This window comes from Brassica rapa, chromosome A05 (genome assembly GCF_000309985.2).
Source record: "Brassica rapa cultivar Chiifu-401-42 chromosome A05, CAAS_Brap_v3.01, whole genome shotgun sequence".
In the NCBI taxonomy this organism is placed as follows: Eukaryota; Viridiplantae; Streptophyta; class Magnoliopsida; order Brassicales; family Brassicaceae; genus Brassica; species Brassica rapa.
The window spans coordinates 4306438-4334114 of NC_024799.2; the positions used below are offsets into that span (position 1 = coordinate 4306438).

At 36.7% G+C, this 27677-nt stretch overlaps 4 protein-coding genes and 1 pseudogene across 4 annotated transcripts; 1 reads left to right on the forward strand and 4 right to left on the reverse strand.

Annotated features, from left to right (window-relative positions):
* Positions 1–287: 287 nt before the first annotated feature.
* LOC103867235 lies at positions 288–5979 on the forward strand. Its single transcript, XM_033292265.1, has one exon. It carries the CDS (start codon positions 3765–3767, stop codon positions 3924–3926), a length of 162 nt encoding a protein of 53 aa, XP_033148156.1. The 5' UTR covers positions 288–3764; the 3' UTR covers positions 3927–5979.
* LOC117134212 lies at positions 3126–8979 on the reverse strand (annotated as a pseudogene).
* A 1437-nt stretch (positions 8980–10416) lies between these two features.
* LOC103867237 (pentatricopeptide repeat-containing protein At2g36980, mitochondrial) lies at positions 10417–15577 on the reverse strand. Its single transcript, XM_009145290.3, has one exon. The coding sequence runs from the start codon at positions 13950–13952 to the stop codon at positions 12060–12062; it is 1893 nt and encodes a 630-aa protein (XP_009143538.1). The 5' UTR covers positions 13953–15577; the 3' UTR covers positions 10417–12059.
* A 225-nt stretch (positions 15578–15802) lies between these two features.
* LOC103867238 (UDP-glycosyltransferase 86A1) lies at positions 15803–18012 on the reverse strand. The gene is made up of 2 exons (XM_009145292.3): positions 17076–18012; positions 15803–16855 (listed from the first exon to the last, which is right to left on the reverse strand). The coding sequence occupies exons 1-2, from the start codon at positions 17602–17604 to the stop codon at positions 15930–15932; spliced, it is 1455 nt and encodes a 484-aa protein (XP_009143540.1). The 5' UTR covers positions 17605–18012; the 3' UTR covers positions 15803–15929.
* Positions 17993–18706, reverse strand: LOC103867782. Its single transcript, XM_009145870.3, has one exon. The coding sequence runs from the start codon at positions 18704–18706 to the stop codon at positions 17993–17995; it is 714 nt and encodes a 237-aa protein (XP_009144118.2).
* Positions 18707–27677: the final 8971 nt, after the last annotated feature.

Genomic DNA, 27677 nt, shown 5'->3' on the forward strand with positions numbered 1-27677 from the left:
CTTGTGTGAAAAAAGAGAGTTGAGAATAGTCACCGTAAGAGCCATGGAAGGAGATCCATGTTTGTAGCAAATGCAAAAATGGCTGAGAAAAATGAGAGGTTTTTCTTTAAATATATAATTGCTTTCCAAAAATAGAAACGGGTAGCTCTATATTGGTGAAGCATGACATTGATGATTGCTTCGGTTGCACGAATGCATGTGTTGCACGATAATATTCTTTGTTAATCTACGACAATGATTTGACTTAGGTTTTTGCCAAAACTAGTAACAGGCATTATAACAAAACAACAACAAAATCAGTAAGGAGAAAAGTCATTTATACGTTTTGAACATAAATACAGCAATTTAGGTCAAATTGTCTCGGAAACCAATCATGCAATATGTAGGCTGGGTGAATCTAATATATTAGCTAATGTAGTTACAATACGAGACAAAACGATTTTTGTTTATAAAAATCTATAGTAAGTCATATTAGTCAAGGTTACAGTAGACAGAACTATGGATTCACTTAAATTGTGAAGCAATATAATATAGCACTAAATCTACTTGTGTGGCCATGGGGATATGGGTTACACTTTACTACTTTTGGCCTCATTTGAATATTCAGAAAAAAAAATTCATGTGAGTTGCATTTTATATCGAAGATTAGTCTGAGTCGTTCAATAGATTTTGATAGCCTCGTGTTAAAAAAACATAACACATACATAAGTTAATACTATTAACACACCTAGATAGATCATGATCTGATACTGATATAAATTACTATATAGAAGTCAACATTATGGTTTTTTTCAAATATACTCATCATATTAGTTCGTTACAAATATACTGGTCGTATATATAATGTTTACAATCAATATTGTATAATGTATACATATATATAATTTCTCAAGCCATCTTGAGTAAATTAATAAACTATATTACATATAGATCACGGTTGAATTTTCTTGTGACGCAACATTTTCACATGTTAACCACATTGTGGTGGTCTAATGGTTTCTATAGGAGAAAAGTTGTCCTGTTGATCCAGACTAGGAATCGATTTTCTTCTAATGCGAAATTATTAGCTTCACATGTGGCCACATGGATATGAGCCCATGCTTACGGCCCATTTGAATACTCAGAAGAGGATCTATCTGTATGTTACACCTTTCACCCAGGTTAGGTATGTGTCTTTAATAAATTCCGATTTAACTCTTTCTTTTGTCAAAAAAAAAGACATTTTCACATGTTCATGCAAAAAGTAAACAGATACTCCTGGTACCATATCTATACGACTATACCTAGCTACTGTCCTACTTCTACATTGACATCCACCGCTTTTGTTCTGATACAAATGAAGATAAATATACAATGACTCCGCACCACAATTAATATTTATATATATTATTGTATCTCTATGTTTTTATTATTATGACCGCGCGGTCCGCACTATAATTATTTCAAGTTTGCCATTCTGATCTTATATAAAACATTTATATAGATTTTTTTTGTTCAATTTATATACAAATATTGTTTATTTAAAAAAAAAAAATTGAGAAAGGGCCTTGTTTGTTTAAAAACTTACTACTAAATATTTTGTAATCATACAATCTCTACAAAATGAATAACATATTTAACAAATATGAAACGTGGTCATTTTTTTTTTTGGTAAAAAAACGTGGTCATTTTCTTATGCATTTCGAATATATCGGCATATATTACATGGTCTCATACCGAAATATCGTTTGACCTTCGTAGTATGTGAATTAACTGGATATTCTTAAAATTGAAAGCATTTAAAAAGTGACGAACTAAAATTGAAGTTTTAATGAAAAAAACTGACAACTCGAACAATAGTCCCACAATCTGAATCTTTTAATCATTAATGGATCGGCATGAATTAGTTAACGTATTTATATATGTTATGTAATATTTTAAATTTTAAATATTGATGTGTTAGTGTTACAAAGACTAATAACATTGAGCTTGCAATTTGTTCATTTTGAAAATAATAATTTAAAGTTTCATTTCCTTATAATAGAGACAAATAAGTATAATTTTTATACTTTTTCCAAAATCTAAAGGTAATTTGGATACGTAAATTTTCAGGAAAAGCGTGTAAAAGGTAATATAGTACGAACCCAATAAATTGCAAAGAAGACGACAGTTCTTACACATGGTAGGGTTCGGCTTACACGGACGACCACTCACGTTCAGGTGCATGCCAATGCGGCAATTGCCTCAACGATTAAGAGCATGATCAATGGAAAGATCCTAATTAGGTATAAGACACATATCTTATAAAAGATGTTTCTTCTACCTCTTATTTAAAATACGTTTCTTTTAGTTAAAAATCATGTACGAAAACGCGGATAAGACATCCGATTGAAACGTTGGGTAGTGTTTGGCTGTGGTGATTTCGCCATAGGTGGCGAACAAATTGGAGATTGCAGTATAATTTTTTTTTTTGAAGTTTTGAATGTTCGAAACAGATGTTAAATGGCAAATATATGTATCTATGACCTAACTAACACGAAATCACTTTACAGAAAAATAGTTGATGGACGCCATGAGAAAAGCCTTGTAGAGTCAAAATCCTAAAAAAAAATTGTGGGGAAAATTGTAAAATTACAAATATACCACTCACTAAAAGAAAAATTAAATAAAATAAGAAAAAAAAGCATGGGTTGCATCGGGCCCGGAAACTGGCTATTAAACTAACAACTCTTACCACTAGACCATTGGAATTTAATTGTATCCTTTCAAAACAAAATGTAGTATTACATATATTATCTGAAATTAAAAAAAAACATTAAAAACTAGGTTCCGAATAATCTCTGATTTTCTGCTAACTCGCTAGATCTATATCAACTGCTCGATTCACGTTTAGAGTAATTCCGAATATAGGTTAAAAGCTTTTTTTTTTAATTCCTAATTATACTAAAAAATCTTTTTAAGAGACTGCGTTAATCATGATCTAAGTAGTTCAAATATTGATCTTACAATAGAGTTCGACCAGAATAAAAATAAATATAAAATTTAAATTTAACTGTGCGTCACTATGTTTTTGTTTCTTTCGCTTACGACATAACATAACAGTATAACTCTTCTTTTTCCAACAGTGTCAGTGTTTTGTTTTCTTCGTAATCATGTATGTTTTACTTTTACCTTGTATAGTACATCTATTTCATGAGTTTGTAAGATATATTCTATTGGGTTATCTTGGTAAAAACTAAATATTCAGATTTGCTTTTACCTTACTCTTTTGTTAAATGCTTTTATATTAACATTCACATTTTAGTATAAAATATATATTTTGGTTTTGGTGTAAATAGTATCAAAAATATTTTTATCATGTATATATATATAAACATTCAAGTAAACATTTGCAACCTTAAAAGGAATGACAATGAGCTCATTGTATTTTTGTTTGGTTTACGTTTCTTTGGTTTATTCTCAACTAGCAAATAAAACAAAAGCACACAACAACTTATAAATGTCTCCAATATTTTTGAGACAAGTTAAAATATATTTACTATATAAACAAAGTAAATATTCATCGCGTATGGTTGGTTTGGACAATTACTTAGTGAAAAACATACTTTTGAGCTTTTGATAATACTTGCCCCCTCCACTTGAGGACTATATACTAAACCCTCCATCTTTGTCTCTCTTCTAAAAAATCAAAGCTCATAAGCAGAAACCTTCAAACCTTCCAGTTTTTTTTTATTCTTTAAAAGTTTGTATATTGTATCGGACTCACTAAGGGAAGAAACGAATCAATGGCAGCAGAGGAGAATAGAACGTGCGAGCCTTGCAAGACTTTTGGACAGAAGTGCAGTCATGTCGTGAAGAAACAAAGGGCCAAGTTTTATATTCTTCGCCGTTGTATCGCCATGTTAGTCTGCTGGCGTGACAACAACCACGACCGCAAGGACTCTTGATTTGTTTTCTCTTGGATAACTCCTCCTGCTTTTCTAATAGCGTTTTAGTCTCTTTTCTGTCCGCTCAAGACAATTTTAGTAGCTTTTACTTGTGTACTCATTGTATCACCATCCGAGTTCAAACTTGGCATAATATGCATGCTACATTTTTTTTGGTATATTGGTTCTCATCTGCCTTTTCGTAAAATTATTAACGTGAATACGTTTTATCAATATGTATGAGTTACATAAATATGGTTACACAACTAGTGTTAAGAAGTTGTATATTATGAGATGACAGATCTATAGCTTATGTATCTCTTAGAAGAAACAATATTTGCAGTATAGAAATTAACTGGAACTGGCGTACTTGTATGTGTTGGCAACGGTTGATCTTGAATGAGAATTTTCCATCTTGAATTCAAGAGAATAGATAGACAAAAACCGATGATGTAACTTTCTGCCAAAGAATTATCAGCTCTTCAGCCCGAAGCCCTTGGAAATAGATGTTAAACGTGGAACAATTCTGGCCTTTTGTATTTTCTTTGTTAATTTAATGTTCAGGATTAAATAATTGTTTTCTATGTTAAATCACTGAATAAGAGTAAAAGTAGACTCTGCCCTATAATCTAAAGATAGAAAATTCTCTGCTTTAGAATAAATATAATACATCAAAGTCATCATCAGACTCGGAGTCATGAACAGCACAGACTCCGTCTCTTCTGCGAGTGAGGTTTTTCATTCTTGTCCTTTCTTAAACTCTCTAGCTATATATGCCAATGACGTTTTCCTTCTATAAATAATTACTATTTCTAAAATTTATGTATCATTCGTATGTTCTTTTGTTTAAATTTCTTGACCTACTGTATAATATGATCATGCATGCAGATTTAGTAATCAGTTACTGTCACTTGTCAGTAAAAAATTGAATCGGATTGATATTAACCACATATTCTATATAATTACAATAAGGGGACCATATAAAACTGTAGGACAAGTGAATCAAATTTACCTTGAAGTTTTCTTTTATTGTCTATGTTCAGCATGCAGGTTAGTTTGAATTTGTATACTGATGCAGCAATGACATTACAATAACCACTAGAATATATATATATTCTGAGAAATCATTTGGACATGCATTTATAAAGGTCGTAAAATATGCTATTTAAGTTGCTATAACTCCAACTTGAATCCATGCATGCGTATACAGATTCACCACTTCAATAATAATGCAACGCATTAATATTATGTTGACAACTAATAGAAAAAAGAAGAAGCAAACTTAGAGCAACTCCAACAATAAAAAAACATATATTTTTAAAAGAAAAAAATATTAATATTATAGTTAATCAATTATAAATTACTTTTTAAAATCAATAAAAACACTAATTTTCTCTTACATGATGACATGTATTTTGGGGTTATTAATAGTAACTAAAAACCTCTAAATTTAGAACTTTTGTCTTTTTTCTCTTAATTTCATTTTTTTTTAAATACTTTGAACCGTTTTTCATGTTCATTATTGGAGGTGCTCTTAATGACGCCGACACACAAAATAAAAAGCAAACTAAACAATCATATACTCGGCTAATTACTCTCGACGACAGTTTTTTTTTCTACACGCTTTCAGACTATATTAAAGGCAAACTAAGTGATAGTACTACTCTATTAGTCGAGGTTAAAATTAAGAAAATCATACTCAATGACTGTTTTTTCTACACGCTTTCTGATCATCTAAAGGCAACTTAAGTGATGCTGACAAAAATAAGTGATAATATTATTCTATTAATGAAGCTTTACACATTATTCTGCAGTACTGTTTTCACACGCTTAGAAATCATTTAAGCGGCTCCAAATTTCTGAATATACTGAAATTTTCCAACCATAGAAAATAAAGAATTGTAGTGGAGAAACAGGAATAGAAAATCATTATGAACAAGTTCAGTACGAGTTATAAGAGCCCACGTGATCTTAGTCAAATTCAATCTACCATTTTGACTAGTAGGTGAGAGAGATGTAGACATTGTTTGTTTTGATTGTATCACACTGCTTGTTTGCAGAAAAAAAATAGTAACACATGATTTTGGGATAATTACATAATATATACATACCATACATCTGAGTTCCAATACTTTCGATTGGATTTTCCGTAAAGTTTAGAACTTCACAATTACATACACATATATAATATATACATACATACATATGTAATTTTAGGATCTCAACACTAGAATCTTCTATTGGTGGGGTGCTCTTAGATTTTAAGTTAACACAACTTCATGTTCTTCATAAAAAGAAGGTAAGCTCGTTTTCATGTTACCGATACAATAGTGAATGTGTATGAACAGTTTTTGTGTCTGCTTACAATTTCTCAAGGTCCAAACGTTACAGGGTTTATCATGTCATATTGAAGGCATCTCAAAGTTTCAGAAAGCTCATCAATGCGTTAGTGTGAAGTACAGTCACCGACTACAAAAGCTGAAACTTGGTTTCCTACTTCAATCCAACTACATCCAGGCGTTTTCTTCATGCCTCGTTCAGCCATTTCTCTCCTTACATCCTCAGCTTCCTTCCACCTCCCACTCGAGCACGAGCAGTACAAGTTAGACAACAGAACAAAACTCATCTCCTCGCTTGGTTCAGCCATCTTCAAAACGTTGCTAACCTCTCTCCCTAACTCTGTCTGCCAATGCGTAGAACAAGCACCAAGAAGAGCTTCCCATGAACCATTATAAGATGTAGCCAGCTCCTTTGCTTCTGCTAGGTGTCCACTTCTCCCAAACGTATCTATCATACATGTCACATGATCTACTTCCAATGGGATTCCATAATCATTAACCATTGATTTAAAAACCGCGCTGAGTGGCTGCAAGTTGTCAGCAGTCCAATGAACGTCACTTTGTCTGGTTTAGTCACTGACGCTATCATGTCTTCATAGAGCTTTAGAGCTTCCTCTGCTAACCCGTGCACACCGAATGCGAAAATCATCGTGTTCCAAGAGACCAAATCTTTGTTACCTATATCACTAAACGCACGGTTTGATTCGTTGATATCTCCACATTTAGCATACAAATTAACCAAAGCGTTACCAACATAAGCATAGCCTTGAAAGCCACAAGCCCACAATGGATCAAACAACCGTGAATCATTCTCCCCTGTCCCAAAAGAGCTAATCCTGAACACGCGTGAAGAACGGAACCATACGCAAAATGATCTGAACACACATCAGATCTCATCATCTCAACGAAAAACCTCAGAGCTTGCTCTCCATCTCCGTTCTTACCGTACCCTGCAATCATAGTAGTCCAAGTAATAATATTTCTCTCAGGAGCTAGTTTAAAAACCTCAAGAGCCTTCTCTGTTTCCCCTGTTTTCATACACGCGTCGATAACAGAGTTCCAAGATACCTGAGTCAAGACTTCAATAGACTCAAACTCTCTCATAACATCATCTTTACATCCTAATTTCGCGTATAAACTCAACACAGAGTTGCTCGCCTCAACCGCAGAGTCCCACCCGTTCTTTACCATAAACAAGATTTAATGACTCAACACAAGCATTCATCAGAGAACTAAACGTATAACAATCAGGTTCACACTCACTCTCTACCAACATCGCCTTGAATAGCCTCAAACAAGACTCAACCTTTCCACATTGGGCATGACCAGAGATCATTATATTCCACGCATACACAACCCTTTTCGGCATTTCGACAAAAACATCAAGGGCGGTTTCAAACTCTCCGGTGTTCATATACGCGAACAAAAGCGAGCACCAAGTTACTTCGTTTCTAACATCACTACACATATCTCTAAACGTTTTCTTTGCGCTAAGAGTGTCAGAACACTTACCGTACATGTCAATAAGAGAATTGTTCACCTCTAACGAAGCAACATAGCTAGAACGTACAGCTAGAGAGTGAACCTGTCGACTAGCGCAAGTGCTCAAGATCGCTGTAAAGGAGTAACCATCAGGCTTAGCGTCGGAAAGTCTCAAGTGGGTGAAGATCGAAATAGCTTCCTGATGTAGACCTAACCGAGAATAGCTCGTTAGCATTGTGTTCCACGCAACGGTGTCTCGTTCAGGCATTTCGTCGAACACTTGGCGGGCGGCTGATATACGACCTGATTTCGCTAAAGACGCGACCTTTGAAGTAAGACGAAACAAAACAGACATTTGGGTCTGATCATGAACTCGAAAGTTTGCATAAGCCAAAGTCCCTTTTCACAACAATCACCAGAATTTTGAAAGAGTAGCATTGCCGCCAAATTAATGTAAAGTGACAAAATTCGGTTTGATAACACGGTTAGCAAAGACTTTTCTTAATAACGGATTAAAGTCTATTTAGTTAGATAAATTACGTCTAGACATTCGGATACTCATTCAAGTTTAGGAGTGATTCTTTTAAAAGTTTGGATATTTTGTTCCATTTATATTTTTCGGATTAGAATTAGTTTATAATTTCACCTAATTGGTTGAGATCATTTGTCATCCCAGCATTCATCAAATTCAAATGTTTATATTTGTACATTCAAACTAATAATTGTAATTTTGGATAACTAAATTATTTCAAATATTAATATGACTACTGTATTTTGGATATATATTTATGTTTCAAAATGTATTTTTTTGGTATTCATTCGAATTTCAGTTTGGTTCAGAATCAAGTTTTAGTTCTTTAAATATAGGAATTGAGTTCATGTTAGAGTATAGCCTTCCAATTAGTTGAACTGGTTTTGGTTTGATTCTTGGGTCCAGTTATTTTGCACAAATAATGTACAAATGTAGGTCTAATTGGATCATAGGCGTCTGGATCTGGAGCAAGCTTGATAACTCTCCTGAACATTGTCATTAACACGTCATCAACCAGAAATGGGTAACCAACAGACAGTCTAATGCATAATCTGACTCATGCAATTGATCTTTGGCGCTGAAGACTTGAAAGGAGCCAGACGTTGTGATCCCTATTTCACTCATTGTCTACGCGGTAAATACCCTCAGTTTCCATATGTATTAGTTGTGTGTTTATGATCTGGAACTCTTCTGCATGGTAAAATAACCATATCAGCTGGTCTGCCCTTAACCAATTTAATTAGGATGTGTGTAAAATATTTTGCAGATCTGTATAATCTAGGGTTAATATCGCTTTATTATTAACTAATCGAACTCATTATTTGTATAATATGCTCCAAAACTGACTAATCTAGGGTTCGTAATCGCTTTATCAATCGATCGCCTCATATATGACAGATTATTCTTACATTTTGATTCAATTTATCGATATTCATACATTTGTCTTGAACGATTTGATTTCGCAGGTTTAGCGGTGGCTGGTTGGGGCCGCCGCTGCCGCCGCCGCCCTCATCTTCGCCGTTTTCCATCTCTCCCGAAGTTTTTTCCGCTCTAAGCAAGATCTTTGAATATTTGAAATCTATGTTGTCGATTTTTGAATATTGGTTTAAAGTATCCCAGTTGTTTTTGGGTTTGGGCCGGGAAATTGATGAAATTTATCTTTTTTGGGTTTGGCATTTCATATTTTTATATGATATGATTCACGAGCTCCAAATTTGATTATTGTTCAAAGCTATCAAATAGTTCTGGTCCAAAGTGTGTCCGCCTGAGCAGCGTCATGGACGTACTCATCATGGATCAACTCAGGGTCTAAGCGAAGGACTAACTCCTCAATACCGCAGGGCCGGTCCAAAGGACAGGCCACTCAAGCCATCGATTTGGGCATATATTTAAAAAAAAAAAAATCTTATATGTATCTGTTAAACAAATAGAATTTGCAAGATTCTAGGTAAATATTTATTTTGGGGATTATTCTAGCAAAGTTTAAAATGATTATGTTCATGCAATTAGAGTTAATATTGAATTAATTATAAAAATATTTTGTACAAATTATTTACAGAATATTACGCATTCACATATGGTGATGATTTAGTTATAGAACTAATGATTTTTCGAAAAATCAAGATCTGTGGAGGTCCAAAGTTTATTGAAGTTTCCAATCATTTTGCTACTCACAATATCCTGAAACTTCATATCATTAGGACTTAATATAACATTACAATTTAGATCAGTAGCACATTTCTTTTCTGAAAGTAAATTAGAGGTAAATTCAAGCATATAAAAGGCTTTTGACTTTTTATCAAACAATTTAAGCTTTTCTATTCCTCTAATAGGAATCTTATCACCATTAGCAATCATGACATTATCATGAGCATATTCAATATTTTTAATTAAGCTAGTGTCGCTAATTATATGATGAGATACACACATAAATTGCTTATCCTATACTATTAATCATTATGCTATCAAACACCGGAAGAAGTTTTCCAAAGTTAAAGCTGATAAAAATTATTTGCATTGTACTATATCACAAAATAGTTCAAGTGGACTTTATATGTTATCAATTGAGGCATATATAATTAAAAGACTTAACTATATAGATTTGGTGGATAATTTTACAAGAAATAAATGCAATAAAATCTATATTCAACAAAAAATATCATGAATTTCAATAGCTTATATAAATAGTTTATGAAATTTGATTTTCTTTGTTGCTTGATATTATTTTGTCTTCTTGATCAAATATTTATAAGGGCATAATTTTTTATTTTGGTTTCAGGCAGTATAAACCATTAGACCGGCACTGCAAAACCATGATTGATGATGCGGTAGTAGTTGGGGATGGCAAGGTTTCTCCCAAGGACCGGATCCGGATGAAAACCGAGGAAGCGGCAAGCTGGGTTGCGGAGGAAGTTGGCGAAGACACCGGAAACGTCAACCCATGTCGCATCCAACTGAAGAAGGAGGCAGTGCGATCCGGTTGAACGGCTATGACACTAACACCGTTTGTGGTATTACTGTGGGAGCTAATCCTCACATGCATTGCATAGTAGTGAAGATCATCAAAAGACAAGACAATGTGATAGAAACACGTATATCCACTTTCAGGCCCGGCTCAGTTAGACTATGGGCCTTGTGCCAAAAAAAACAATGTATTATTATAAATTAAAAAATCAGAACTCTAATTATACTATGTTTACAGATCAGGATCCTAATTACACTATTTTTATAAATCAGGAAAAGGAAATTATCAAAAAAAAAAATAGAGGAACCTAGTGCAAAACACCTTCCTAACTGTACATTTTACTCTTAAACAAACGGATTCAATATGTAAACATTATGATATGACGTAGAACATATCAAATCAGAATAAGCCATAAGCACTCTGTTTAACTTATATTTGGCTAGGAAAAGAAAGGGAGAGTACCCGCAGATTATCGATATGGCGGTGGTGGAGCAGCCATGAAAGATCTCGTCATGGTGCCTCAAGCTCCTTCCAGCACCAATTTGGACATCAGACCTGTAGGTATCCATCTTTTCTGGTACAGATTCTCGGCAGAGAGACTAAATAAGAAGAGAGCTATGATGAGAAACATCCACATAGGAAATATAAGAATTAATCTACTATTATATAAAAGGTTAGGGTCAATCCACTAATTGCCAATTAGTTTTAAGTTGAAAGACCATAATAAACCTAAATCTAACAAGAGGAGATTTTGTACTTTTTCTTCTACACGGTTTCAAACTAAATATTGTTGACAAAATAAAAAAGTAAACTAAGTGATAATATTACTCTATTAGTCCACCTTAAGATTAAGAAAATCATACCCAATGTCTTTTTTCCTACACGCTTTCTGATTAAGGCAACCTAAGTAATGCTGACAAACATAAAAGCAATTAAGTTAAGAAACTATTCTGCAGTACTGTTTTTTTTTTTCCAACAAGCTTACAAATCAATTAGTGCGACTGCAAATATATGAATATACAGAAAATTTCCAACCAAAGAATGGTAGTGGAGAAACATTGACTGACGCAAGAAGAAAATAAAGTTAGAGAGAATAGGGATATAAAATCATTACTAACAAGTTCAGTACGACCTATAAGGCCCACGTGATCTTAGTCAAATTCAATCTACCATTTTGACTAGTAGGTGAGAGAGATGTAGACATTGTCTGTTTGGAATAATTAGATTTTAAGTTAACACAACTTCATGTTTTTCATGAAAAGAAGGTAAGCTCGTTTTCATGTTACCGATACAATAGTGAATGTGTATGAACAGTTTTTGTGTCTGCTTACAATTTCTCAAGGTCCAAACGTTACAGGGTTTATCATGTCATATTGAAGGCATCTCAAAGTTTCCGAAAGCTCATTAATGCGTGGGTGTGAAGTACAGTCACCGACTACAAAAGCTGACACTTGGTTTCCTACTTCTATCCAGCTACATCCAGGTGTTTTCTTCATGCCTCGCTCAACCATTTCTCTCCTCACATCTTCTGCTTCCTTCCACCTCCCACTAGAGCAGTACAAGTTAGACAACAGAACAAAACTCATCTCCTCGCTTGGCTCCGCTATCTTCAGAACTTTGCTGACTTCTCTGCCTAACTCTGTGTGCCAATGCGTAGAACAAGCACCCAAAAGAGCTTCCCATGAACTATTATTATTACTACTAGCGTTATTGACGAGTGAGTTGTAAGCTGTAGCCAGCTCCTTTGCTTCTGCTAGATGCCCACTCCTCCCAAACATATCTATCATACATGTTACATGATCTACTTCCAATGCGACTCCATAATCTTCAACCATAGATTTAAAAATTTTGCATCCTTCCTCCACAAGCCCTGAATGGCTGCAAGTTGTCAGCAACCCAATGAACGTCACTTTGTCTGGTTTAGTCCCTGACGCTATCATGTCTTCACATAGCTTTAGAGCTTCCTCTGCTAACCCGTGGACACCGAACGCGAAAATCATCGTGTTCCAAGAGACCAAATCTTTGTTACCTATATCACCAAACGCACGGTTTGATTCGTTGATATCTCCACATTTAGCATACAAATTAACCAAAGCGTTACCGACATAAGCATAGCCTTGAAAGCCACGATGGATCAAACAACCGTGTATCATTCTCCCCTGTCCTAAAAGAGCTAATCCTGAACACGCGTGAAGAACAGCACCATACGCAAAATGATCAGAATACACTTCAGATCTCATCATCTCAACGAAAAACCTCAGTGCTTGCTCTCCATCGCCGTTCTTACCGTACCCTGCAATCATAGTAGTCCAAGTAATGATATTTCTCTCAGGAGCTAGTTTAAAAACCTCAAGAGCCCTCTCTGTATCTCCTGTTTTCATACACGCGTCGATAACAGAGTTCCAAGACACCTGAGTCAAGACTTCAATAGACTCAAACTCTCTCAGAGCATCATCTTTGCATCCTACTTTCGCGTAGAAGCTCAAAACAGAGTTCTTCGCCTCAACCGCAGAGTCCCACCCGCTCTTCACCATAACAGCATGAACCATCCGTCCATAAACAAGACTCGATGAATCACCACCACAAGCAGCGTTCATCAGAGAGCTAAACGTATAACAGTCCGGTTCACACTCACTCTCCAGCAACATCTCTCTGAATAAACTTAAACAAGATTCAACCTTTCCACATTGGGCATGACCAGAGATCATTATATTCCACGCATACACAACCCTTTTCGGCATTTCATCAAAAACATCAACGCCAGATTCAAACTCTCCAGAACTCATATACGCAGACAGAAGCGAGCACCAAGTTACTTCATTTCTACTATCATTGCCCATATCTCTAAACACTTTGTTCGCGCTGAGAGTGTCAGAGCACTTACCGTACATGTCAATAAGAGAATTGTTCACCTCCAACGAAGCACCATAGCTAGACCTTATAACAAGAGAGTGAATCTGTGTTCCGAATCTAACATCACGTAGACTCGCACAAGTGCTCAAGATCGCTGTAAAGGAGTAACCATCAGGCTTAGCGTCGGAGAATCTCAAGTGGGTGAACATCGAAATAGCTTCCTGATGTAGACCTAACCGGGAATAGCTCGTTAGCATTGTGTTCCACGCAACGGTGTCTCGTTCAGGCATTTCGTCGAACACTTGGCGGGCGGTGGCTATGCGACCTGATTTGGCCAAAGACGCGACCTTTGAAGTGAGACGAAACAAAACAGACATTTGGGTATATGATCACGATGAAATCATATCGTTTCTGTTTTTTTTGTTTCAGCGGTGCGATGATGTAGGATCGAGAAACAGAGCAGACAGTGAAGTTCATATCTGTCGCTGATGAAAAGTGGATTTGAGCAGATGGAGTAACATTCTTAGGATTTATAGATTGGATAAAATGATAAATGAGAAAACCTATAATTTATATACTCCTCTGTCTTAAAAAAAAATATATTTTTAGGATTTTCACAATTATTAAGAAAATATACACGATTATGTTTTAACCCTTGTTCGAAACTACGCTAGGCGTAACGCGTTCGGTCGGGTGACGCCTAGCGCCGAATCAATAAATCGGAGAATATACGGGGATTAATCGGGGATTTATTTTAGGGCATTTTTATATTATTTTGAATATATTTAATATATTGCTACAGATTACAAGAGATTCATGGTGGTGTGGTGGTTTAGTGTTGTTTATTATCAACTCCCAACTCTGGTTCGAGGCAAATTCAGTGCGAATTAAATGTATTTTCGAGTTTTCATTTAAAGAGGGGTAATTTCGTCATTTAACAGTTATCTTCTTCCTATAGGGTTTATTTCTCTGCAATTTTAATCACGACGGCTGCTGATTTTTTTTCTCGATCTTCCATCTTCTCCTTGTTTTTTCTTGCTGTTTTAGCACCTATGTCATAGATCTTACGTAGAACATTTGGTTTCTGGGTTAAAAAGAACAAAAACTTGAGATTTATCCTACCATCCGATTTTTTCACCCGATTAGATTGAAATCGCCACGGTCCACAGCCGTTTAACGTTTATCCGCCGCGTTCTCGGACCAAGCCGCCGCGTTTTAGAACAAGGGTTTTAACCAAAAGAATTTTAATAAACACGATTATGTTTTTTAAAATTTATAATTAATAATTAATTTATGCATTGAAAATGTAAAAAATATATTTTTTGAAATATGTTTTTTTTAAACGTGAATGTTTTAGGAACGGAAAAATCGTGTATTCAACTAAGAGTTTCAGATGATTTGTATTAAAATGATAAATCCACTGTTATTCAAACGAGGATTTTAAAAACCACTTTAAAATTTAGTATTATTGAACTTGTCATTTTATAAAAACATTCTGAAATCCACTTTTATTGAATAAAATTTAAGTTTGAAATTTTAGAATGTTTTAAATGTTTAGGAATTTCTTAGTTATAAAAATTAAATCCAAATCCTATGATTTTAGATGAAATTCTAGACTTGTTTAACAAAAATCACATCAAATTATAATATTCACCTAAAATCATGTAAAGCTCACTAAAATCAGATCATTTTAAATTTTTGATTCAATACACTTTCCTTAGGTCTGGACACTCTACTCATTTGATTTGAGTTTGGATCGATTATTTTGAAGCTTAGTTACAATTATTTTTCGGATTATAATCGGTTTAATTTAACCCTAATTTGAATTGGTTGAGACCATATTTCATACGAGCATTCATCAAATATAATTTACATCAATTATTTTATTCAAAAATAACTATATATAGTTTAACTTTATATATTTATATTTAAACTATCTAACTGTATTAAAAATTTAAAACCCATATCAAAATAATTAATATATTTAAATTAATAATTGTAATTTTTATATTAAAAATATTACACGTATTAATATAACTAATGTATTTTGGATATATATATATTATATATATATTTATATGTTTTTAATATATTTTTGGTATTCATTTTCAATTTGGTTTGAATTAGGTTTTAGTTCTTCAAGTATAGGAATTTAGTTCGTGTATTGGTGCTTTCTAATCGAGTTGGCTTTGGTTTGATTCTTGGGTCCAACTATTTTTCACATGCCTAAGATAAACTATCATTCATGTTTAAGGTAGTTTTTTCATAAAGATCCTTAATTTGATTAATAGGGTTTGTATGCAAAATATATAAATGACCATACCATTACATAAGCTTCAGCCAATCGACTTATTCTAACCCATTATATGACAAAGTTTAGTTTCTATCTTATCTCGGACCTCACCAACGAATGAGTTAAAATTTGTGTCTGAAGATCCAACGCTAGTAACCGCATCTTTAATATGACATTTAACCTTCTCAACGTTGCTTCTCAGCTCACTGGAAGTTTCTTGGTTCATCAACCGTTTAATATTCACTGAGACTTCATCCCTTGTGACCATCTTCTTATCACAAAGGTTAATTCCAATTTGCCAATCATCAACCACAAGTTTTCGGTTCGTGAACTGATCGGTTAAAAGCGGATAACACAACAATGGTAAACCGCACCAAACGCTTTCTAGAATCGAATTCCATCCACAATGTGTCAAAAATCCTCCAATAACCGGGTTTGAGATTACTGCCTTCTGACAGCACCATTGGACCACAATGCCTCGACCTTCGGCCTGGTCCATAAACCCGGTTGGAAGAAAATCCGGCACGTCAGAGCTGACTATATCTGGTCGTAAAACCCAAATAAAACTAAACCCGCTAAGAAGAAGCCCATGGGCTATCTCCACGATCTCCTTCTTACCAACATGTGCATAGCTACCAAACGAAACATAGAGAACTGATCCGGTGGGGCGGCCTTTGAGCCACTCGGTACAATCTGACTCGGTCCACAGGCTTGTGGGGACAACCGATTCGCTTGAGATAACCGGGCCGATGGCGTAAACCGGTTGGTTGGCTTGTAGAGCCGAGAGAGAGTCTGGTTCGAGTTCTTGTACGGTGTTGCATAAAACGAAATCTGCTTTCTTGACGTCTGTGAAGGCCTTGAATATTATTCTATAGACCACTGTGTTTGTGTCGACGTCTTTGTCGCTCACTTGAAGATATGACATCAAGTCCTTTGGTTCTATTGCATTAACTCCTGGTATGTAATCGATCACGTCTTCACGGTTATCTAGCATATAGTTTAAAAAATGTTCAATAAATCATGTAACAAAAAACATTTAAAACATAAAAAAAGTTCTTCGAAATTCGCTTCCACGAAATATTCAAATCATGAAAAGTCATACACCAAATTTTTGTGAATTTTTATGGATTTAATTTAATATACAGCTACGTAAATATAATATGTAACAAAAATATCAGTGGCATGATTAATTAATTAAGAGGGTTACCAAGAGACTTGAAATGACCGTTAGATATGAGGAGATGCATGTGATAATAGAGATTAAGGACCAAGGCAGGTTCGGTCCAAAACGAGACATTAACAAGGTTGTGTTTCTCGCAAATCATAGATGACCAAACGTAAAACGTGTCGTTGATCAAGCAAGTCACCGGAGGATCATCACCCCGGCGGGAGATTTTGGTGATGAGATCGTCAACGTGGGCAGGGAAGACGTGGATAATGCCTTCGAAGAATTGGTCATGGTTAAGCGACCGGTCAAACTCCAAAGGGAAGCCGTCGCTCACCGTGGTGTAACGTATGTCAAGGTTCTCGGAGCTGCGAGCTTCGGAGAAGATATCTCCGGCGTCACCTTGGCGAGCGGTGGAGATCTGGTGGTGGATGGAGTCAGTGTTGACGAAAGTGATGGTGAAGCCATGTGAAGCTAGTTTGATGGCTAAGTGGACAAAAGGGATGACATGGCCTTGAAGTGGGTATGGTATCATCATGGCATGAGGCTTTCTCGACTTTGCTCTTTCCATTGATCTTCGATATTTGGAACGATTTATTCTCTTGGTATTTTGAGTGGCATAGATGTGCAGACTGGATATTTATACATGGTTTAGTAAGTTTCTAATAGATCTTTTTTTTTTTTTTTTTTTTTTTTTTTTTTTTTTTTTTTTTTTTTTTTTTTTTTTTTTTTTTTTTAACTTTAAACTTTATTTATATAACAATTGTCTCCAGATTACAGCACTCTGTTCAGATCACAAACCAATCTGCTTACCAAAAAAAGACTCCAAAAAGAAATTACCTACTAGCTATCAAACAAGCGACGCCAAGTAGAGAGAAAAGTAACAGTGGAAGGGAGGTTCCTCTGCTCTCTGGAGAGTATGTCCATCTTTATTCGAAGAAGCTGCTTGATCTCCAAAATCAGTGAGGCTGAAGGACGGGAACCTGAGAGTGTAACCTTGAGTTCCTTTCTTTCCAGACCAAATAAACACAAGCTTGAAAAGCAAGTTTCAGAATAAGATTGACATTGTTGTCGCGAGTAGGGCCTTTGATCCATCTTAGTACATCCATGATCAAGGTAGGAGGAGAAAGACGGAGGGTAGAGTAGAAGAAGGACCAAACTTCCTTGCTGTACCCACAGTCAAAGAAGATATGCTGGCGAGACTCATCCGCTGTGCCACATAGAGGACATGTAGGAGAGACCAATACACCCCATTGTCTCATCCTGTCCCTAGTTGATAATCTGTCCAGAGCTACTAACCATGAAATAAAAGCATGCTTTGGAATCCTTCCCTTGAACCAGATAGATTTATGCCAGTTCACTTCAGGTTCCTGTTCATACAAATGATTCCACATGAGGGACGATGAGAAACCTTTGACAGGGGCGTTGTCGCCAACCTTCCACAGAAAGCGGTCATCTGCTTCTGATGAAACTACTTCCTGATGGTCGGGGAGGCAGTTCTTCAGTAAGCATATTGTCGGGTTTCTTGATCTAGATGAGCTTATCCACCAACGGTTACCTACCAGCGCATCTCGAACTACTGCCATAGCTGGTAGGCCTGTCAATCTCGGACCTGACTCGCCTGTTAGCTGAATCAGAGGACCCAAGGAAGTCCAGTTATCGTGCCACACCATTCGTAGAAAACTTGAGAGGATATTCTTTTGAAGAAAAGTAAACAGTTTACCAATTAAACAATTCCTTTTAAGCTTAACATATCTCCTTTCAAGTTATATACTCTGGACTGCTCTGGATCGACAACAAACAATATATAGACCACACGACTAATACTATATCATGTTATGCTATATAAGTTTCCAATTTAAAACCAATTAACAATTAACAGATGAACGGACTGATTTGTTTATCGTTTATTCTAGGTCTTATCTCAATTCCAACATAGAATCCCTAACACTTACTAATCATACAGGTTCTACTGTGAATATATTAGAACTCGAATATGCATGTACATAAACATATAATGAATGATATTATATTGTTTTTTATCTTGGAAAGTATATTGAAACAACAGAAGCCGTCGAATTTGGTTTCGGGAAAAGATGAGGACGATGAATTTTCAAAGGGCACGTAGAGACAGTCTGTTCGTGTACGAGGACGACATGATAAGAACGAGTGGACAAGTGTAACTAAAGCAGATTTGTCATTTTATGACAAGTTGGCTTGCATCATTTGTGTATCATTGGCTTACATCAATTTTGTAAGTTTTGTAATTATAACTTTAGATGATTACTTATGGCAACATGGCACTTCAGTAAGTTGTTATAAGCTACTAACCATTTAGTACAAACCCTCATATCTAATATATATAATATCAGTTAATCTACTAATAATAGCAATCCCAATTAATTCCAAAGGTTTTGAGTCCACTTATGTTGAAAGGTTGTGTCTTTTGAAAAAGAAGTGTAAAGGGTTGTGTCTTTTCTAAAAGTTCTATGTTGGAAGGTTGTATCTTTTCCAATTAATTTCTAAGGTTGTGAATCCACTTATGTTGAAAGGTTGTGTCTTTTGAAAAAGTAGTGTAAAGGGTTGTGTCTTTTCTAAAAGTTCTATGTTGTAAGGTTGTGTCTTTTCCAATTAATTCCTAAGGTTGTGAACTTCAATTATGTTGAAAGGTTGTATCTTTTGAAAAATATGTGTAGAGAGTTGTGTCTTTTCTAAAAGTTATATGTTGTGAGGTTGTGTCCTTCTAAAAATAGTCTAAAAGTTGTGACTATTCACTAGTATCTTTTAAAAAGTGAGAAGTTGTGAGTATTAGAAGAATGCAACTATTCATATTGAAGGGTTGTGACTATTCAAATAGGCTTTAAAAAATCTATAAATAGTCTCTCCCATGCATTTTTCAAATCAAATTTTCACTAATCTACTAATAATAAAATGGTGAAAAAAATAATGTCAAAATTGCAACTTTTCATCTAAATAAGGTGTCTTTTCATCTCAAAGTGGGATTGTTTTTCTACTAATAATAGCAATCCCAATTAATTCCAAAGATTGTGAGTCCACTTATGTTGAAAGGTTGTGTCTTTTGAAAAAGAAGTGTAAATGGTTGTGTCTTTTCTAAAAGTTCTATGTTGGAAAGTTGTGTCTTTTCCAATTAATTTCTAAGGTTGTGAATCCACTTATGTTGAAAGGTTGTGTCTTTTGAAAAAGTAGTGTAAAGGGTTGTGTCTTTTCTAAAAGTTCTATGTTGTAAGGTTGTGTCTTTTCCAATTAATTCCTAAGGTTGTGAACTTCAATTATGTTGAAAGGTTGTGTCTTTTGAAAAATATGTGTAGAGAGTTGTGTCTTTTCTAAAAGTTATATGTTGTAAGGTTGTGTCCTTCTAAAAATAGTCTAAAAGTTGTGACTATTCACTAGTATCTTTTAAAAAGTGAGAAGTTGTGAGTATTAGAAGAATGCGACTATTCATATTGAAGGGTTGTGACTATTCAAATAGGCTTTAAAAAAATCTATAAATAGTCTCTCCCATGCATTTTTCAAATCAAATTTTCACTAATCTACTAATAATAAAATGGTGAAAAAAATAATGTCAAAGTTGCAACTTTTCATCTAAACAAGGTGTCTTTTAATCTCAAAGTGGGATTGCTTTAAAAATATTGGTTTTATTTAAGTAATGTGTTAGTTTATATAATAAGTGTTGGTATTTTATAAGAACTCTCCCAAAAATTAAAAAAATATTATAAATGAGACAGGTTATATTAACGTAAATCAACATATATTTATTACAATATTCAATTTTCTGGATATTCATTTTCAATAAATAAAGCAGGTAGATAAATATACAAAATAACAATTACCAACATATAAATTATAATTGTTTAAAATTATAAACTAATAATTTTAATATTATGTCTTAAATAGGAAAAAAAATTATATATCATGCAAAAAAAAATTGCATTTTGTTCAAAAAGTGGTTGAAGATAACTATCATGTGAAAAATGTATGAAAAAACTTAAAAATGATGAAGACATAATTGTATGCAATATGTGTTTTGATAAAGAAGCAGGATTCAATGGCTCCACAGTGGAGACTGTAATTCTGCCTTTTTTCATGCCGTTACCCGTGAGAGAAGAACCATTAATAAGTTTTCTGTGATAGAAAACTCATTGGGTCAACCGGTGTTTGAAGAAGAACAAATAGTTCAGACCATTTCAGACTACTACACGGAACTATTCTCGTCGCAGCAAACACCCTCGCTCCATGTGGTGGATGAAGTCTTGTCCCCTCTCATCACACCTGAGATGAATGAGGTTTTGGTCAAGATACCGGATAAGCTGGAAATCAAACAGGCGGTCTTCTCTATCAACCCGGATAAAGCGCCGGGGCCGGACGGTTTCTCTGCAAGCTTTTACCAGAGCTTTTGGGACATTATCGGGGATGATATAACAGAGGAAGTCGGCTCCTTCTTCACGACGAACACCCTTGATGCTCGCTTCAATGAGACCCATGTCAGGTTAATTCCAAAAAACAGAGGAGCAAAGACAGTCGCTGACTATAGGCCAATCGCCTTGTGTAGCACTCACTACAAGATCATAGCCAAAGTATTCACCTCGCGACTACAACCTGTGCTTCAAGCCATCATCTCCAAGAACCAATCTGCCTTTGTTAAGGGAAGAGCAATATCTGATAACGTACTCATTACCCATGAAGTCCTCCATTATCTCCAAACCTCTAAGGCTAGTGTACGAAGCTCAATGGCGGTGAAAACCGACATGAGTAAAGCGTACGACAGAATCGAATGGAACTTTCTGGAAAGAGTCTTAGGGAAGCTGGGCTTTCACCCAATCTGGGTGGTGTGGATAATGGAATGCATCCGCTCAGTGTCTTACTCCTTTCTTGTAAATGGAGCAGCTCAGGGAAAAGTAACCCCCACAAGGGGTATAAGACAAGGAGATCCCCTCTCACCCTACCTCTTCATCCTCTGCACGGAAGTTCTTTCGAAGCTCTGCGATAAGTCTCTGCAAGATGGGAGAATGGCGGGTGTTAAAGTGGCACGAGGCTGCCCTCCAATTAACCACTTGCTTTTCGCGGACGACACAATGTTCTTCACCAAAACAAATGTGTCTAGCTGTGAAGCGTTAAAACGCATCTTAACAGTGTATGAAGGGGCATCGGGCCAGTGCATCAACCTAGGGAAGTCGGCAATTACCTTTTCCTCAAAGACATCTAGCGAAGTGAAGACTAGAATAAAAGCTTTCTTTAACATCCAAAATGAGGGAGGCGTTGGCAAATACTTGGGACTCCCCGAGCACTTTGGGAGGAAAAAAAGGGACATTTTTGCTAATCTCATTGACAGGATCCGACAACGTTCAATTGGCTGGACAACGAGATTTCTATCAAAGGCGGGAAAGCAAGTCCTACTACAAGCAGTGTTAGCGGCTCTGCCAACGTACACTATGTCCTGTTTCAAGCTACCTCTCTCAATATGCAAGCAGATTCAGAGTGTCTTAACGCGCTTTTGGTGGGATGTAAAGCCAACAGTTCGCAAGCTCTGTTGGGTCTCGTGGAATAGACTCACGCGGCCAAAAGGGGCTGGAGGTTTGGGTTTCAGAGAAATCGAACAATTCAACGACGCTCTCTTGGCAAAACTTGCTTGGAGGATCCTGAAAGAACCCCATTCTCTACTAGCACAGACGCTGCTTGGTAAATACTGCTTAAACTCCTCTTTCTTGGAATGCACGGCACCCGCCTCAGCTTCCATGGCTGGAGAGGGATACTTGCGGGAAGAGAGGTTCTCCGGCAGGGCCTGGGTTGGGTGGTGGGAAACGGGAAGGATATCTCTGTCTGGTCAGAGCCTTGGCTAAGTCTTGAGAGGCCAACGGCTCCTATAGGACCGCCTACCCTAGCAAATTCCAACCTATGCGTAGCCAACCTATTACTACCCTCCTCCACAGATTGGAACATTCAAATGATCAGAGACCATCTGCCTCAATATGAGGAGGTTATTAAGTCCATTATTCCTAGCGACTGCAACATGAAGGATGAGTTGGTTTGGCTGAAGGATAAATCTGGGAACTACACTACAAAATCAGGGTACGCATTAGCAAAGATCAACTCTGAGGCTGAACCTTCTGACCATTTCGACTGGAAGAAGAGGATATGGGCCCTCAACACCTCCCCGAAGCTCAAGCATTTACTCTGGAAGGCAAACGTTGGAGCCCTACCCGTTGGAGCCGCACTACAAAGCAGGGGAATTGATATTGATGATAAGTGCAAACGTTGTGGAGCAGTTGAAACAGAGATACATGTCTTGCTCCACTGCCCTTTTGCTACCCAAGTGTGGAACAAACTCCCCTGTCTCCATGCTCCATCTTCACTCCAGCAACCTCCCATGTCGGTACCGGATCTACTTGATAGCTGTAGCAGAGTAATAACCTTGCCTCCGATAGGATTGGGATCAACTCCGATCTCGCCATGGGTCTTGTGGACCCTTTGGACTAATAGGAATAAGTTACTCTTTGAAAATAAAGAGTACACTGTTGAGGAATCAGTTCTGAAAATCCTCAAAGACTCTAAAGCTTGGAGAGAAGCTCAGGAGTCGAAAAAATGTATTCCGTTGCCACAGAATGTGGATCTCTCTCGCCATGTGTCTAACCCCCATGTACCCCAACTCCCTCTTGTTGCGGGATCCTCGTGGAGCGTCTACTCTGATGCTGCTTGGGACTCTAGAACCGGAAACTGTGGTATGGGCTGGCACTTCAGCGACAGCATGGCTTCACCAGCAGGAAGTAACTTCTCAAAACGCCGCTCAGTCCCCTCAGCCCTAGTAGCAGAGGCATTGGCGTTAAAGACCGCAATCTCCGAAGCGGTCAACCGTAGCATTGATTCTCTTAGAGTGTTCTCTGATTCCAAAAGCCTCATCTCTCTGCTTGTTACCAAGAAGAACCACACTTGGATTCAAGGAACACTCTTCGATATTCACTATCTTTCTAGTTCTTTTAGTAACATATCTTTCCATTTCATCCCGCGTGTGGGAAATACTCTAGCTGATACTCTAGCGAAATCAGCGCTGCTATCCTTTAATCAACTCTCCGTCTGTGGATGAGTAAAAACTACTTATGTTTTCTTCTTTAGCTAATCAAGTATGGTTTTCGATCAAAAAAAAAAAAATGTGTTTTGATAAAAAATTAAAGGGAACATTAAGGTTTATAAAATATATATATATATATATATATATATATATATATATATTTGAATACTTTGTAAATCATATTTTAATCATCAAAATTAAATTTAATTATTTATATGATTTAATTTTTTTTTTTTTTTTTTTTGTCATCAAAATACAGACTCATACCGACTCTGTGAACCAAACTGGGTGATCTGCATCCATGTGAACGACGAAAGACGATTGATTTCGAGCATTGCGTGCTAGACTATCCGCCTTTGAATTGTGCGTCCGTGGTACATAGATGAGCTCTGATCGGGTGAAGCTCTCCTTCAGGATCTTGATATCTTCCAAATAATTTGCAAAAGCTGGCCATTCCTCTGGTTCCGAAACCATCTTCACCAGTTGAGAACAATCCGTTGCAAACGTCACTTGAAATTGACGCAAGTTCTTCATACACTCCATTGCCCATAATAATGCTTCCATTTCTGCATGGAGAGGCGAGAGAGTAGCCCTCACATTTCGAGCCCCCAACAAGCCATCAAAACCTTCCAGAGTACTGAACCAACCTTGTCCTGAAAAATTAATACCCTCCTTCCACGAGCCATCCGTAAAGCACCATCTTCCTGGGATCGACGGCAGTACCGTAGCTGCTGATGGTAATGGTATCCTCTGGTCCTTCTTTACTTGTGCCTCAGCCCACAATGTGGATTCTGTTTCAGCCAGTTTTAGCGTGTCCATAGGATCCATGTCCAAATTACTGAAAACCTTATTATTTCTACCTTTCCAAATGTACCAAAGTATCCATGCAAACTGATGATCTTCCATCTGCGGAGAAACTCGCCAGAATAGATGATCGATGTTTGTAAAGAGGGCGCTCGTTGGAAAAACATCTGGATTTGATGGTATTTTCGAAAGGGCCCAAACTTGAACAGCTGGAGGGCATTCAAAAAACACATGGTTTATAGATTCCTCGGGAGCTCCACATCGTACACAACCAATATCCCCTTGTATTCCTCTTGCATGTAAATTTTTCCGAACCGCTATGCACCCTGTCACCAATTGCCATAAGAAATGTTTTAGCTTTGGTAGACACCTTATTTTCCAGCAGTAAGCCTTCAAGACATCAACCGTTGGCCCAATCAGTAAAGGTGGCCTTTCTCTGTCAGGATAAATCCGTTCCACTTGATATCCTGATTTAACCGAATATTTACCATTTTTCGTGAAGTGCCATCCATCTTTATCCACCTGCTGAATCCTACTTAGTGGGATACTTTCTATTAGTTTTGCATCCTGAGGATCCACCAAAGTCCGAATTGCCTCTAAATTCCATGTTCGCGAGATAGAGTCAATGAGAGACTCTACTGTAAGGTCCGGGTATAAATTGTGTTGATTTTTATTTGCTGGTCTCGGGCGAGTGGTTGGGAGCCATGGATCATTCCATACAGATATAGAAGACCCTAATCCCACCCTTTTGATTAGTCCTTTGCTAACCAGAGATCTAGCAGAAACAATACTCCGCCAGCCGTATGACGGGGCATATGAACGAATCGGTTCCAAGGGTGAAGCATTCCTAAAATACCGACCTTTGAAAACTCGAGAAAATAAGGTATTTGGCTTCTCTATCAGACGCCATAACTGTTTACCAAGCATTGCCGTGTTGAAATCAGTGATATCTTTAAAACCCAACCCTCCTTCTTCCTTATCGAGACATACCTTGTCCCATGATTTCCAGTGCATACCTCTCGTGCTTCCCCCTGGACTCCACCAAAATTGTGATACCGCACTTGTCAGCTTTTTCACCGTTGCTTTAGGCAAACGATAACATGACATCGTATGATTTGGTAATGCCGTAACCACCGACTTAATAACCACTTCTTTCCCCCCTTTTGTGAAAAACTTGAAAGTCCACCCATTGACTCTATTATTTAAACGCTCTTGTACAAAACTGAAAACCTGGATCTTGGATCCGCCTAGATTTTCTGGTAAGCCAAGATATGATCCCATTCCTCCAAGATTCTGAATACCCAAGATATCCCTTAACTCCTGTCTGACAGATTCTTCAATCTTATATCCAAATTGGATAGAAGACTTATCAAAATTTATGAGTTGCCCTGAAACTGCCTCATATTCCTTTAGAATCCTAAGGATTGTTTGACACTCTTCTTTTTGGGCTCTACAAAAGAAAAGACTATCATCCGCAAAGAGCAGATGAGAAATCGATGGACAAGCCCGAGCTACCTTCATTCCTGTAATTTGTTGTTCTCTCTCTGCCTTTTTTATATTTGCAATTAAAGCCTCAGTGCAAAGAATAAATAAGTAAGGTGATAAAGGGTCTCCTTGACGTAAACCCCTATGTGGCACAATAAGGCCACGTGGTTGACCATTTATAAGAACCCTATATTGAACCGAAGAAATACATTCCATCATCAACTTAATCCAGTGAAGATCAAACCCCATTTTTTCCAATAAAACCTCAATAAAACCCCATTCCACCCTATCATATGCTTTACTCATATCCGTTTTAATTGCCATATACTTTCCTTTACAAGCCTTGTTGGTTCTCAATCCGTGAAACATTTCCTGTGCAATAAGAATATTATCAGATATCAATCTTCCCGCCACAAATGCCGATTGAGTTTCGGAAATAAGTGAAGGAAGACAGCTTTTTAAGCGCTGACACAAGACTTTTGAGATGATTTTATATCCAACATTACAAAGACTGATTGGCCTCAATTCCGTCATCCGTGTAGGTCTCTCCGTTTTTGGTATCATACAAATATTGGTAATATTTAAACGTGCATCCAAAGTCCCTGAAACCAAGAAATGATTAACCATTTCTACCAAATCATTCTTTATAAGATGCCAAGAATGTTGGAAAAAAAGTGCTGTCATGCCATCCGGCCCTGGTGCCTTCTCTGGATGCATCATAAACAAAGCCTCTTTAACCTCTTCCTCCGTCGCTAACCTCACCAGACGTTGATTCATCTGGGAAGTAATGCTCGGTGTAATCTCTGCCAGAAAACTGTCAAACTCCGATGGGGAAGTAGTAGTAAATAAATCCTCGAAATAGTCCACGGCCACCTTCTCCACACCATTATCATCTGTAATCCAATTCCCATTAGCATCGTGTAATCCAACAATTCTATTGCGAACTCTCCGCTGCCTAGTTAAAGCATGATAAAATTTCGTATTAAGATCCCCAGATGAATACCACATGTTCCTGCTTTTTTGGTGCCAATAATCTTCTTCATCCTTGTATGCTTCTTGTAACTTCCTAGACACTTCCAGAATATCCTCTTGTGACCTAGAGTTATCTGTTTGCACCTCTTCAAGTGCCTGTTGTAGTTCATTTATTTTTTCCTTTCCATAAGGTGGATTATTTTTCCGCCATCTAGCAATTTCATGTCGACAATTACTAATTTTTGCCACTATACCTGCTGCGCCCCCTCCTAACCGCTCCTCATTAGAATCTATCCAAC